This window comes from Netta rufina (genome assembly GCF_964035555.1).
Source record: "Netta rufina genome assembly, chromosome: 2".
NCBI lineage: Eukaryota > Metazoa > Chordata > Aves > Anseriformes > Anatidae > Netta > Netta rufina.
The window spans coordinates 53,265,713-53,279,489 of NC_140124.1; the positions used below are offsets into that span (position 1 = coordinate 53,265,713).

The 13,777-nt window shown below is 45.1% G+C and overlaps 1 protein-coding gene across 2 annotated transcripts; it reads left to right on the plus strand.

Moving 5' to 3' along the window:
- The first annotated feature begins 2,456 nt into the window (after window positions 1-2,456).
- Window positions 2,457-13,224, plus strand: RBM24 (RNA binding motif protein 24). 2 transcript variants are annotated; one of them, XM_084282531.1, is made up of 4 exons: window positions 2,457-2,987; window positions 3,514-3,637; window positions 4,702-4,756; window positions 11,115-13,224. In XM_084282531.1, the coding sequence occupies exons 1-4, from the start codon at window positions 2,820-2,822 to the stop codon at window positions 11,443-11,445; spliced, it is 678 nt and encodes a 225-aa protein (XP_084138657.1). In that variant the 5' UTR covers window positions 2,457-2,819; the 3' UTR covers window positions 11,446-13,224. The 2 variants fall into 2 exon arrangements, with proteins under 2 accessions (XP_084138657.1, XP_084138656.1); XM_084282530.1 differs by having other exon boundaries at window positions 2,835-2,964.
- Window positions 13,225-13,777: the final 553 nt, after the last annotated feature.

The following is a 13,777-nucleotide window of genomic DNA, read 5'->3' on the forward strand; positions in this document are numbered from 1 at the left end:
TGCTGCAGGATCTACGGGCTAGAAGACTGGGAAGAGGACTACCACCAGGAAAGAATTTCTTGAATGACTATGCTAGAGGAAGGCATAGGTTACCAAGTTTTACAACAGGCAGCTGTGGGTTTGGAGAGGGAACTTGGACAAGGGGGATGGGAAGAGGACTTAGCTGCCAAAGTGGGATCCGAGATTAAAGATACCAAGGCAGTTCAAATGTTCTGTTTATCCCTGGAACCCATAAAGTCCACAGGTCTGGTACGAACATCTTACCATTGACTGTATGAAATCATTAATAAATTACAAGTAAACAAACTGTATTTGTTACTGGATTCTAGGGGCAAGTTAAGCTGAGAACTGATTTCTGAAAGCCACTCTATTGGACAAGATATGATGATGTGTTTTGTGTTAGAACGAACCTTTGTGCTGAAGATCTGCTAGCATTAGGTGACTGTAGAAGGCTGATGATATTTGGAAAACAGCTGATGTAGTCAGCCATAAAATATCAAGCTATGGCAAGTGAGGATTGCTGGGCAAGAGAATAAAGATCTGTTTGGGATGAAAGAGGCAAATTCCTCAATACAGCTGCAATGCAGTTCTGGGATAGACAAGAGTTGCTTTGCTGGCCTTAATGCAACAGTTTGTGTAATGACTGCAAAACGAGGTTTATTCACCTTTCCTGCAGACACCACAAGACAAGCAGGAGTGCTGGGCACAGAAAGGAACAGGGAATGTGATGGGCTGTGCTTGGTTTTAGGCAAAGGTCATCCTTTGGGCCCACAAGGGGCTGAGAAGTTAACTGTCCTAAGTGGTGTGTGCTATAGTGCTCTGGAGAGGACACCTTTAGTTGGGCTACTATTTAAGTTCAGGTCACTGGGGCAGAGTTTAAGGTTACGATTAACCCTCAGAGCAGAAGTGGCTAGAGTGTTGGGTTCAACACAATTTTCCAGACCAATAGGAGAACTATGCTGGGTGAAGTTTTTGGGCAGAGTTAGCTGGCCTAACTGGATTCAGGCCAAGGTTAAGGGCTTGGCATCACAGGAACTGAAAAGCAACATTTACACCTGGACCACAGAACCACAGAATGGCTAGGGTTGGAAGGGACCTCTGGTGGTCATCTGGTCCAAGACCTCTGCTCGAGCAGGGCCACCCAGAGCAGGTTGCCCAGGACCATGTCCAGGCATCTTTCGAAGATCTCCAAGAAGGGAGACCTCACTGCCTCTCCAGGCTACCTGTGCCAGCACTCCATCACCCGCACAGCACAGAGGTGCTGCCTGGTGTTTAGCCAGAACCTCCTGTGCTCTGGTTTGTGCCCCTCGCCTCTTGTCCTGGCACTGGGCACCATTGAAAAGAGCCCGGCTCTGTCTTTGTTGCATCCTCCCATCAGGTATTTATGCACATTGATAAGATTCTCTTTGGGCCTCCTCATTTCGAGGCTAAAACACCCCAGCTCTCAGCCTTTCATGTCTCAAGATGCTGCTAGTGTTGCTAGGCTTGCCTCAGTTAGTGCTAACATACTAACCCACACTATTTAATCTGGACAACCTTAAGGCTCAGGTAGGGTCTGGGGCTAGTTTTAGCGACAGCATGGCCTAGGTACTGTACAGGCCATTAGAGCTAGGACAAAGGCTGCTGAAAAAAATCAGATGGGGCCAAGGTTAGAAATGGGGCAAGCAGAGCCAGAGTCTAGGGGTTAGTGTTGTCATTATGGGTAAGGTTTGGCACTGGAGGGGCTGAAAAGTTTTGTCAAAGTCCCTTTTGCAAACCGGTGCTCTTTTTTTACAAGGTACTCCACAGGAAAAAAGCCCAACAGCCGAAAGCACTAGGAGAAGGAGGAAAATGAGACACCAGCACTTACCAAGACTCCGTGACCACGAGGGAATGGCCCAGCAGCCCATACACATGAGCACATCTGTTTTCTCCAGTCCTTAACCTTCCTCCCATCCTTCCTGCCGCCCTGTGAGCCTCCCTCCCCCCTGGCTCCCACAGCCCTCCGTGTCCCGCAGGCCTCCTCTCTTTTGTTCCTCGGGGTCCTGCCCGGTTCTCGTTCCTCCAGGGGGGAAAGAGGAGGGAAGCAGCTTCCCCAATTCCTCTCTCCCTGTGCCCAGAGCAACAAGCAGCCACCAGCACCACCCCAGCACCCCAGCTTTGCCCCCCCGGGGGCACAGGACCGAGGGGCTGGGGTCTCAGCTGGGGGTGCAACCATGAGATGCTCTCCGCGGTGACCCCCCCGGGGCTCCCCTCATCCACCCGAGCCCAAGCGGCTCTCAGGGGTCTCGCAGCCCCATTTTGGGCTCCCCCCGTTCCCGGAGCAGCCCCTCAGCCCGGGGGTCCCGGCGTGCGGGGGGCATCCAGCTGTTGCCACCAGCTGTGTGCCAGCCCCGGGGGGGCCGGGCTGCCGCCGTCCCCGCCCCTGCGAGGAGGAGAAGGAGGAGGAGGAGGAGGAGGAACCGAGAGTGCCCGACCCGGTGCCTTTTAGGGGGGGGGAGGCCCCGCGCTGCCGTGCCGCTGTGCTGTGCGCTGCTCTGCCCTGCCAGCCGCTGCTCCTGCCGGCTCCCGGTGCCTCTCCTCCTCCTCCTCCTCCTCCTCCTCTTCTTCCTCCCGCCGCCGACCCCGAGAGCCCCGGAGGCTCGGGAGGGAGGAGGCAGCTCCGAGAGGGACTGGCCCCTTAGCCGGGTGCCGGGGGGAGCCGGGAGGGCCGGGAGAGAGGGGGCCGGCCAGCCGGGAGCAGGGGGAGCGGAGGCGAGGGGCTCAGCGGGCAGCGGGGGGCTCGCCCCGGCCGCCACCCCTGGGTGCGGAGCGCGGCGCCCCGCGGGGCCGGGCGGAAGATGCACACGACGCAGAAGGACACGACCTACACCAAGATCTTCGTCGGGGGGCTGCCCTACCACACCACCGACTCCAGCCTGCGCAAGTACTTCGAGGTCTTCGGCGACATCGAGGAGGCGGTGGTCATCACCGACCGGCAGACCGGCAAGTCCCGGGGATACGGCTTTGTAAGTGCCGGGCGGCGGGGAGCGGGGCCGGGGCGGCGGGGGGCTTTGCGCCCCCCTCCTCTGCTACTTTTCCCCCTTTTCCCTCCTTTTCTGAGCTTTCTTTCTTTCTCTCTCTCTCTCTCTCTCTCTTTCTTCCTCTCTTTCCCTCTCTCTTTCTCTTTCTTCCTCTCTTCCTCCCTCTCTCTCTTTCTCTTTCTTCCTCTCCTCCTCCCTCTCTCTCTTTCTCATCTTCTTTTTCCTTTCCTTTTTTTCCTCTTTCTCTCCTTTCCTTCCCTTTTCCCTCCCCACCAAGGCGTGGAGCTGGGGGAATCTCCTCCTGGCTGCCCTGCCAGAGCGCCTGCTGCTCCCCGATTACAGGGTTATCTGCCCGGCAGGCTGCCGCCAGCAGGGCCCGGCCCGTTCCCTCCACCCCACAGCCCCTCAGCCCTTCAGCCCCTCAGCCCACTCCCCTAAGGGTGGCTGAGGGTCGGGGGCTGCCCCACTACCACCCTATGTGACCGTAACCCACCCACCCACCCTTCCCCAGGTCACCATGGCTGACAGAGCCGCTGCGGAGAGAGCCTGCAAGGACCCCAACCCCATCATCGATGGCAGGAAAGCCAACGTCAACCTGGCGTACCTGGGTGCCAAGCCGAGGATAATGCAGCCAGGTGAGGATGTGGACCCCCCCCCCATGGCTTGTCTGTGGGCGCCCGAGCTTTCTGCAGCCAGAGAAGCTTTTAAAAGGTGGCGCCGTGCTGCACGTCCCGCGGGTGTGCTTTGGTTTCGGTTTTTGAAGGCAGCATGTAGGCACTTTTCCGGCTATTCCCTACACAAGCCCTGTTTAAACGCCAAAAGCAATCGGGGCTGATGTTATCTGAAGTTCTCCAGGAAGATTTGCACAGCTCGGACACTTTCAGTGGTTATTCCCCCTGCGGGGAACGCGGTGGCGCTGACCATTTACAGTATCGCTGCAGGGAAAGATCGGCCCAGGGATGAATCGCCTCCAATGTGTGCGGTCTTATTAATACAAACAGTAACTTAGAGCAACGTCCCGAGGCAGATGGGAACTATTAGGCAGACTTTAAAATGAAACGGCTCTTCCTAAGCCCATATTTGAGCCAGTGTGATGTCCTGTCCACTTCCCAAACTTCACACCGAGAGAGCTGGGGACGCAGTGTGTGTGTGCACGCTGCTGCTCTGAAGGAAGCTGCTCTGAATTCCTGTGTGCTTAGCCCGAGGAACGCTCTCGTGAGTAATTTAGTGCCCACAAAGGAAAGGGGGGGGTCATTATGCTTGGGCAGCATTTGGAGAAGAGAAATTAAGTTAGGATTTGACCCCTATGCTCAGTCCTCATGTGCAGAGAGGGCTCAAATTTGATCCTGTTGAAAGTACGTAAATCCTGTATCATCCTTCAGGGGCTGGCATTAAGGACCAGGATGGAGCACAAAGTTAATGAAAACTTTGTGCTCGTTGTTCAGCCAAAGTCATTCTTCTGAACATCTCTATGAAAGTGCACATCACTGTTTTAATTTCTGTGTGCACGTGTGTGTGTGTGTGTGTGTATGGGTTGATATGTTTTGCTTTCTAGTCTGTGGTGGTACAGCCTTGCAGGCACCGTCACTGGAGGTGGTTGGTGAAGGCTGTTACTCTGTTTGTGTGTGTGTGCGTGTACGGCATAAACAAGGAGCAGAAGAACACTCATACAGAGAATGTGATGTGTTTCTGTTGGTAGGTTTTGCCTTTGGTGTTCAGCAGCTTCATCCAGCTCTCATACAGAGGCCTTTTGGGTAAGTCTGTTCAATGGGACCTCAAACAGGGGAGGAAAAGTCTTTTTCTAAAAAAATAAAACAGAAAGAAAAAGTATGATCCTTGAAGGCCTCTTGCAGTAGCAGCCTTATAAACTCACCAGCAATACTGAAGCTCTCAGACTTGCAAACGTATGCCCGTAGATGTGCTCACCTTGTCGGTAATGTTCTGAATGCTGTAGCCGAGTCAAGTTGTGTGGGACGTGTCCCTTCCACCTAAGCAGTCCAGTCCCGTATGACCCTATGATAAAACAAGGAGGTATGACTTTATGCAAGATTGCTGTGCCCCGTTTCTCGTTTTTCAGCTTGACTCAATGTTATTTATCTCTTTCTAATCTGACAGGGATCGTTTACAGTTAAGATAACTGATCAGAAGGATATGATGATAAGAGGTGGAATAGTTCTGTTTGGAATTAAACTCTGTAACCAGTAGACTCAAACACAAACAAGCTAAAATGGTGATTAACGATGCATGTATGTTTTTTTCATATAGTCAATAGACCTCCGTGTGCTTTTTTTTATTTATTTATTACAGTAATGAAGTGGTGTTGATAGCTAAACTGTGTGCTTTTATTTACTTGAAAGAGCTGTAGTGAAAGTTTTTTTGGGGGGGTCTTTTTAATTTTGTTTTTGTTGTTGAGGAGTGACTTTGCCATGGGGAGCAAAGGGCCTTTTTTGTTTCCTTGCTTTCAAGCTGTAGCTTGTGACTTTTTTAACCTTATTTTGTAGTGAGTGCTAAATCGTGTGACTTCTTGATTTTTAAGTAAATCAACATATTGCTTGCATGTTCATAATTTTGGGGGTTTTGTTCTTGGGAGGGGTGTGGAGCTCCTTATTAACAATGTGCGTCCATTTGGGCTTTCTAATTGGAGATTTTTTTTTCTTCACTCTGACTTTAATAAATAGCACATTTCTCCTTTACTCGAGTATACCATTCCTAAGTATTTCTAACTCTTGCTTCTTATAGGCATATAATTAGGAGGTGAGGTCTGCTTTAAACTTCCCATACAGTGTCACTTCACTAATGCACACTGGCTGAGAAGCACATCGCAAAATAATGCATTTTGCTAATTAATGAGTTAAGCTAACAATAAAGTAGGGAAAATGCGTCACAAATGTGTTTTGTTTATTTGACTAGGAAAGCTAGAATAGTGCACCTAGCTGTTACTAAGCAAGAACAGCTTCTCAGTTCATCTATAGGCAAAGTTCCTGTCCTCAGAACTGTAGGAAGAAGTTTTCCTGGACACTTTATGAACTCTTAAAAGAGAATGTTTGCTCTTCTCAGACACTTGGAGAGGTTGTGGAAAACTTTGTTGTTTTTTCTTTTTTCCTTCTTCATCTTCCTATGATTTTCCTCTGCTGTATTTTGTTTGACTTCTTTGAAGCGTGAGGAGCCGACAGGGTATACGCAGCAATCAGTTTATGATGCCTGCGCTAAGGTAGGCAGGAGGTGGAGTGTGCTGTCTGCAGAGCTGCTCAAGCACTGGTGCTCAGAGGACCCAGTGAAATGCCCACAGATCAGCCATGGAGAGACTATTTTCAGAGCACAGCAAAAAGAAGGAGACCCTGTGCACTCCCTTGCTTCAAGGGCTGTGCAAATGTAGGGCTCTTTCTTGCTTTACCTACCCTAAGCCTACAATAGGTCACTTAAATCTTGTTCAGGTCAGGGAAATTCTTCCAGCAGGCTGAATAAGGTTGTGTTTTTTTCTAATGCAATGTATATAAATCTGAAGAAAATGAATGTTAGTCCCAGGTTTTGCCATTCTTTTGCTATGTGCAAACAAATGAGATGATGATTAACCCTGCTTCCCCCTCAAAATTTCCAGTAACCTGTGTCTTTTCTAAAGAAAACAGTTTGGCTTAGGAAGAACAGCATTTATTAGGATGAATGAACACCTTCATTCTCTTTTTTTTTAACTTGAGAATAAAGTGGGGCTGTTTCAGTGCTTACTGGCATCTATTTCATCTAAGAGTTTACTCGTAGAGGATGTTGCATGGATTGCACTGAAATACGTGGTCACCTTAAAGCCTTTCTTCCTCCTGTGCAGTTGCACTCTGAAAAAGTACACTTTACTAATACGCTGTGTTGAACAGGTTGTAGTGATGAATCACTACCAACACTGCTAATCCAAACATAAAAGCCCCAAACATTTTATTTTTATTTTTTCCTACCAGAGTGCAAATTAGTGAGGTGCAGCCATGCTCTGGCATGGTCAGCAGTGTTTTGTTATGGTTCCCCACCTACCAAGCAAGAAACTGAAGATAATTGGATTATGTTGCATTACTTTACTGAGAAGATACAGTAAGGGCAATATTCTGAATTAAGCACAACATTATTGAGGTGGAGGGAGCCAGCAACTAGATTAGCTTCAATGCATGAAGCATTTAAATCCTGGGAATTCTTCTTTATTCAGTACTGCAGAGACCAACTCGGCCACCAATTAACATTTCACCCTGCTCTTTAAATTCAGCATCTGTCATACTGTTGGTGAGTTTCCTAGGAAGCTGTTTGATCACAGGACTGGTTATCTATACCGCTCTGTTTTCAGGATTGTTTATTAAAATACTATCTCTGAATTCAATAGGAATTTATGGAGGGGGAGGATGACTTTGCCTCGTAAAAGTGTTTTTCTCATTTTGCTTCTGTAATTTTTACTTTAACACCGATGGAAAAATACGGGGTTATGCTGAGGCACTGGTGCAGGTGATGACTTGTCCTGCTGGAGAATTTTTTTTCCCTTCGTTTATTGTCTAAAACTTGTATCTCACACAAAATGAGAACATCTTCTTAGTTTTTAGTTCAGACCCTAGTTAAATCCCAAGTTAGTAAGTTTATTATCAAATGGTTAGCTGATACTACCTGCCTTCTACGAGATAGGCAATTCAGCCCTCCTTAAGAGAGAAGGAAATGCCTTCTCCTGAGTTTGTGATCAGATCTGTATAATATTAGACTACTGATAATCTGGAGCTAGGGTATGAAGCCTCAACAGTCAAAAGTTAACCCACAGAAAGCTATGTCCTCTTACTGTTACCAGACACAAATTTAAAAGGAAACACGTCAGGGGTGTTGTATCTCTTGATGCTTCTGTACCCTATTCCTGCTCTCAGGAAGTCTGTTCATTGACTAAAATCTACTCTCTAACTATGCTTACAAAACCCGACGATGGTCCAGAGCAAAACATTTCTTTCCAAGTTAAATAACTACCTTCTCAAGAATGTAATGTTGAGAGTCACTTATGCATTACTACTGATGAATTTCTGTATGACACAGCTCTCTGCATTAGTCTAAAAAGTCCTTTCTTTCCTTTGAAACAATTAGCTGCCATTTTATTATCACTTATAGGTTTGTATTCAGAGGTCTTAGTAAAACACAAACCTGTTACAACAACAATGAAAGTCTTAAGGCACGTTGCAGGAGTGAATGCCGTTTCATTTTGAACATCCCAAAGCTACAGTTACTGCTAAAGTTAAATGTGGCTTTCCTTCGCCTTTAGTGCAAAAGCTTAAAACAACAAATATATGTTCCAAAATAAAAACTACTGCCAGGAAAGAATGCTTAAACCACGTACAATTCTCACACACTTACTTTGAAAAACAAAGCAGCAGCTTTTATTTAAAATTAATGAGTCGAAGGATAGCCAGCCTAATTGGAAATTGCTTTTTCAACTTTTGACCTGGCAGAGCATTAAAAGCAGTGAGGCTCTGAATGGCTGAGGTCTGCATGTGCTGGCCTCTGCAGAAGGTAGAAATTTACTTTGGCCATATAAAGCCGTTGTACTCGACTCAAAACAGTTGCAGCATGACAGATGATCAAAAATAGCCCCACTGCAGCTTACGCTGTCAATCACCATGTGTGAAATGGCATGGTGGTGAGGAGCCTGCACAGGGTTTATGTTTATTGTAGGGTAAGACGTGGCAAACAGATAATGTTTCATAACTTCGCCACCTGTTATTTTCTTGGCTTAATAAAACAAGTCACAAGAGTTTAAGTGGGAGCACATGTATCTTTCCGTCTTGTTCAAGGATACGGTCGAGTGTCCTAATGTCCTAAGAAAATCTTAGTACCATCAGTTTGAGACAACACAAGCACCTAGATAAGCTCTCTCGTTGTATCCCTTCGGTTAGAATTATTCTGTCTCATCAATGCCGTATGTAACAAGTACTGTGATGTGATGTTAAATGGGCTCTTACGTGATACAGAAAAGGCTCTCACTGACTTCAAATTTGTTTTTGTTCCTCTTTACTTAATGCTTAAGAAACCTGGTGTTATATTTGTTAGGATTGTGCTTGGCTGGTGACCAATACAAAATGCTTGTTTTTGCTCATCCATTTCGGATGGAGAGCTCAGGTAATGATGGATATTTAAATGCACAGAGCCAGCTTAAGTATGCTTCAAATGCACTTCTGGCTAATCACTTCATAAATGAGGTGAGTTTTAAAAACCCAACTTACTGTTTTGTTTTATGTTTTCTTTCCCTCCCCACCCCCTATTTGTCACTCTCATTTTTTTCATTTCTCCCTTCACACAGTAGGACATGAGTTCTGTTGACATGTTGGGTTTTTATGATTGTGGTGTTCATGTTGTGGTGTCATGTTCTGAAAGACGGCAACTGAAAACTCCTCTCTGCTAGCACTCTTATCCACTCCACCGAGCTCTTTTTCTCTTAAAAGAAAACTGGGCTGTTCCAAAGTCTGGTTATCATGTATTTTAAGCTGTAGTTTGCTGTGAATCTAGTTGACAATGTCCCTTCTGATGGAAATGTTTCCTTGTTGACCAGTTAAGCAATTCTTGAAGTTATTTTAAAAATTAAACAAACAAAAACCTTTCAATGAAAACTTGCATTTGGAGGACAGATTGTACTGTTGCAATTTGCATCTGTGCTTACAGTGCACTAAAAGGGTCGTGCAGTCTTCCAACTTCTGTGTAAAGGTAAATTTCAGTATCAAATAGTAGTAAATTTGCACAAGCAGTTTTTCATGGCTTTATCAAGATGCACTCTCTGGAACTGAGTTCCATGCATGAAGGACTTCCCTGTGGAAATTCAGATGTGAGACAGGACTATGAATGTAAAATGAAAATTATGTTAGATACATTATTTCTAAAAATTGCATTATATGATAAAACACGACTATGAGATGAATTTATATGTATGCTTGTGTGCTAAAACAATGACATGACCAGTTTTCAAAACTGAAGGGTTAAATAAACAAGCCAAGTAAGCAAGTTTTGTGACTTGGAGAAGATGGGAAAGTGTGTGTACTGCTCTGTTCGGAATGGTTATTGCTTAAGCCATAAATCTGTGTTCTTGTTTTTGTTTTTTTGTTTTTTGCTTTTGTTAAGCACCAGATCTATTTAGACTTAATCCTATGCCCACCTCCCAAAAAACTCTATGCTGTATGTCTTGCATAGAAATAAACAAGCTGGCACAAAACAGGACATCAGTGGCCTGATAATCAAACAGGTTTGACCCTTGTGTCCTTATGAACTTTATAGAAGTGTGATGCACATGTACTTAGGAGTCACTGTTATGGATTTTAATAGCATCTATGTAGCTTCCCCTCAATGGCCTCTTGTGACGGAGTGAGCTGCACTATAGTTCGTTTGGAAAGTGTGATTCTTGCTGTGTTTACCACACTTGTGAACTTTATTTAAACTCCTTTGTCGCCTGTGTTGTTGTTGTTTTTTTTTTCTTATTTTTAATAAGGGTGACTGAGGTTGCAGAGAAATTAATGTGTGCTGAGTCTGCATAGCAACTTAAGTAGGGTTGCCACAATACACTTGTCTTTCCTGCCCCCCCCCGAGAAGACTTTACATAAAATCAGGGTTAAACCGTTTTGTTGCCTTATTGGCTACTGTCAAACCCATTACGGTGACACTGTCAAACTGCTCAGTTACTATTAATAAGAGTACTCACAGGAAATAATTTCACTAAGAGTCAAGTAGTTCAGTGAGGAGCAGTATAAAAAAAAAAAAAAAAAAAAAAAAAAACGCTTGTAGGTGTTTTGAAAATAAATACTGCAATCAAGATTACTCCTTTAGAGTTGCCTTAAAAGTGACATCAGAAATCCTGGTCCTTCTAAAGGTTTTAACAGCATTACATGTGTTATCCTCAAGCGACATTAAACGCTCCTGTTTAAGTCAGCTAGAACGCTGTGCTTTGGAGCAACACACCTCTTTGGGCCAGGGATCTGATAATTGGTCCATCCAGCCTCGTTATTGTGGCAACCCTATGCACATAACAACAACTAAATTGAGTTTGGTTTAGTTCGGAGTATGGATGTGCCGCTTCGGCGCCGACTCGCCTACCACCCTCTGACTCCCTCTCCCATCTTTCAACAGGATCCCAGCTCACTATGTCTATCCACAGGCTTTTGTGCAGCCCGGAGTGGTAATACCCCACGTGCAGCCCGCAGCAGCCGCTGCTTCCACTACGCCCTACATCGACTACACCGGAGCTGCGTACGCCCAGTACTCGGCCGCCGCGGCCGCCTATGAGCAGTACCCCTACGCCGCCTCGCCCGCTGCCGCCGCCGGCTACGTGGCAGCGGGGGGCTATGGCTACGCGGTGCAGCAGCCCATCACCGCAGCAGCACCGGGGACGGCCGCCGCGGCCGCCGCGGCTTTTGGCCAGTACCAACCCCAACAGCTGCAGGCAGACCGTATGCAATAGCAGATGGACTCCTGAGGGAAGCTCGCTCTTTCTCTTCCTCTTTTCGGCCTTCCAGTATAAGTAGTTGTTCAGAGACGATTGATGTTAACTAAGGAGCTTTAAGGAAAGCGATGCTGTTGCGAAACTAAAGAATTTTGTTCCGCTGTCTTCATACAGTATGCATCCAAATCATGTTGTTAGAGGGGAGGGGTAGCGTGGCATGTCTAGTTTCAAGTGTCAATCCCGAAGAAAATGGAAAAAAAATAATACTGTACTGTCATGAAAGAGTGGCAGAGTAGCAATGGGACTTCATATTTTAAAACAAAGAAACGAGAACCAAAAAAGCAAAGGTGTATTTTTTACAGTATCAGGGAAGCAAAACTGCCTTTTATAAGTGAGAATATGGTACTCAAAAAGTTTGAGCCAGGGGAAAAAACTGAGTCAGCAATATGTAACCTTTATCCATTTTAAGAGGAAACGAGCTTAAAGCACTGATCGTCCTTTGTAGCTTTCAGAAGCTGTCTTCGTGAGATAGCATCTTCCCAGTGTTTCACTAATGGGCATCGAACAATCCGAGGAAGATGGCCTGCTAGTAAGATGGCGGACAGGCACCAAAGTTATTTTCTTATCTGTCCTCTGGATGAGTGGAACTATGGAGCAAGTGATGTGGAAGTAAGGGGTGCAACAGCTGTAGAGACAATCAATAACACAGACAGTTCTGGACAGAACACATCACTCGTGCTCATGTGATGAGCTTGTCACATCCTAATCCCTCGCCCCATCCTGTTTCACTTTTGGGAAACTTTAACTGCTGGTGTCAGCTATTCTGATTCTAAAATAGGATCAGCCCTTTACTACAACAGCCTTCTCTTTCTATTTATTGCATCTGTTCGTAACTTGTGAATAAAGGCAGGATGAAGCTTAATGAATTCAAACCTTTAAGAACTGTTTTAAGGGAATTTTGTTTTCTGAAACCATTTGTACAATTTTAATATCTATTTCAGGATTGTATTTAAAATATTTATTAGTGAACATACAGTACACGAGGCAACTTTTGTTACCAAGACTGCAGTTCTTGAAGGGTTAATGGTATGTGATTTATACTGTGCCTTAATTGTTATGCTATTTAAAAAGAAATATTTATTTTGAAAGTTTTACTATGCTGCGCTCTAAAGAAAGCAACTTTAGATGTGACACTGTAAAATTATGTATTCATCTCATGGCATAAATTATTTAGTAGGGTTAGATGTAGCATATTAAATATTAACCTAATTAACTAAGGATTTTGACTTGGATTTATTTAAATTCAATAAGTGCACTGTATGAGGGTACCCTTAAATTAACACTTTTCTAGGTTTTTACATAAAATATTGCTAGTTCATTCTTTTTCCCTCTAATAGATGTCCATGTAGACCTCTCAAATACATTAGTGCAGTTTTCTCACTCATCTGTATGTAGACTGACTATTTTTCCCTTTGCTAGGAAATGCTGCTTTACATTGTCCTGTGAAACTACAATACTTGCAATTTTTATTCTTGACTGAAATGGAATTTAGTATTTTAACACTGTATTGGATTTTTTATACTTGAACAATTTCATACAAGGGAAGACAGGATAGCATTTTTATGGACTTTGTCCAATGTCACTGGATTTATTTTAAGTATTCTGAATACTAGCCAGTGTTATAATGTAGACATGACTCTCCTGTGCATATTATTTATTCAGTATGTATATTGCTTTAAAACATTTTAGATCTTTTAATCTATTCACTCATATTAAAAACAATAAAAAAAAATTGTTGCATCCCGTCTCTTGAAGTTTTTGCTCAAGTTGTCTTAGGTCTTGTCTAGCTAAAGTTAGGGGGCCAACCTTCTGTGTAATTTTCCCAGTGTGGGGGAGAAACATATGCAATGGCTTTAAATGCACAGATAGATGTAAACTGTACTAAATGGAGGAAATTCTACAGAGAAGACTGAGAAGATCCACCCTGAGTCATCATAAAGGAATCGAGAGTGCAGGGGACTTTGGGAGGTCATCTAATCCAGCCCAGGTTGCTTATACCTTTGTCCGGTTGGGTCTTAAAATGCAGACCGCACAACCCCTCTGGGCGATCTGTTACACTGCCTATTTGTCCACATGGTATCATTTTTTTTTTCCCCTTATATCTAACCCAAGCCTCCCGTGTTCGTTTACGATCTTCGTTGCTCATTCTTTGGCAGAGAGCCCAGCCCTATCTTCTCAGCAAGCTCCTCTTTAGGAACCGCAAAGTTGCTGTTCTCTTCTGCACAGTGAACAAACCCCGTTGCCTGAGCCTCTCCCTCTAAGCCTCATGCTCCAGCCCCCAGCCATCTTG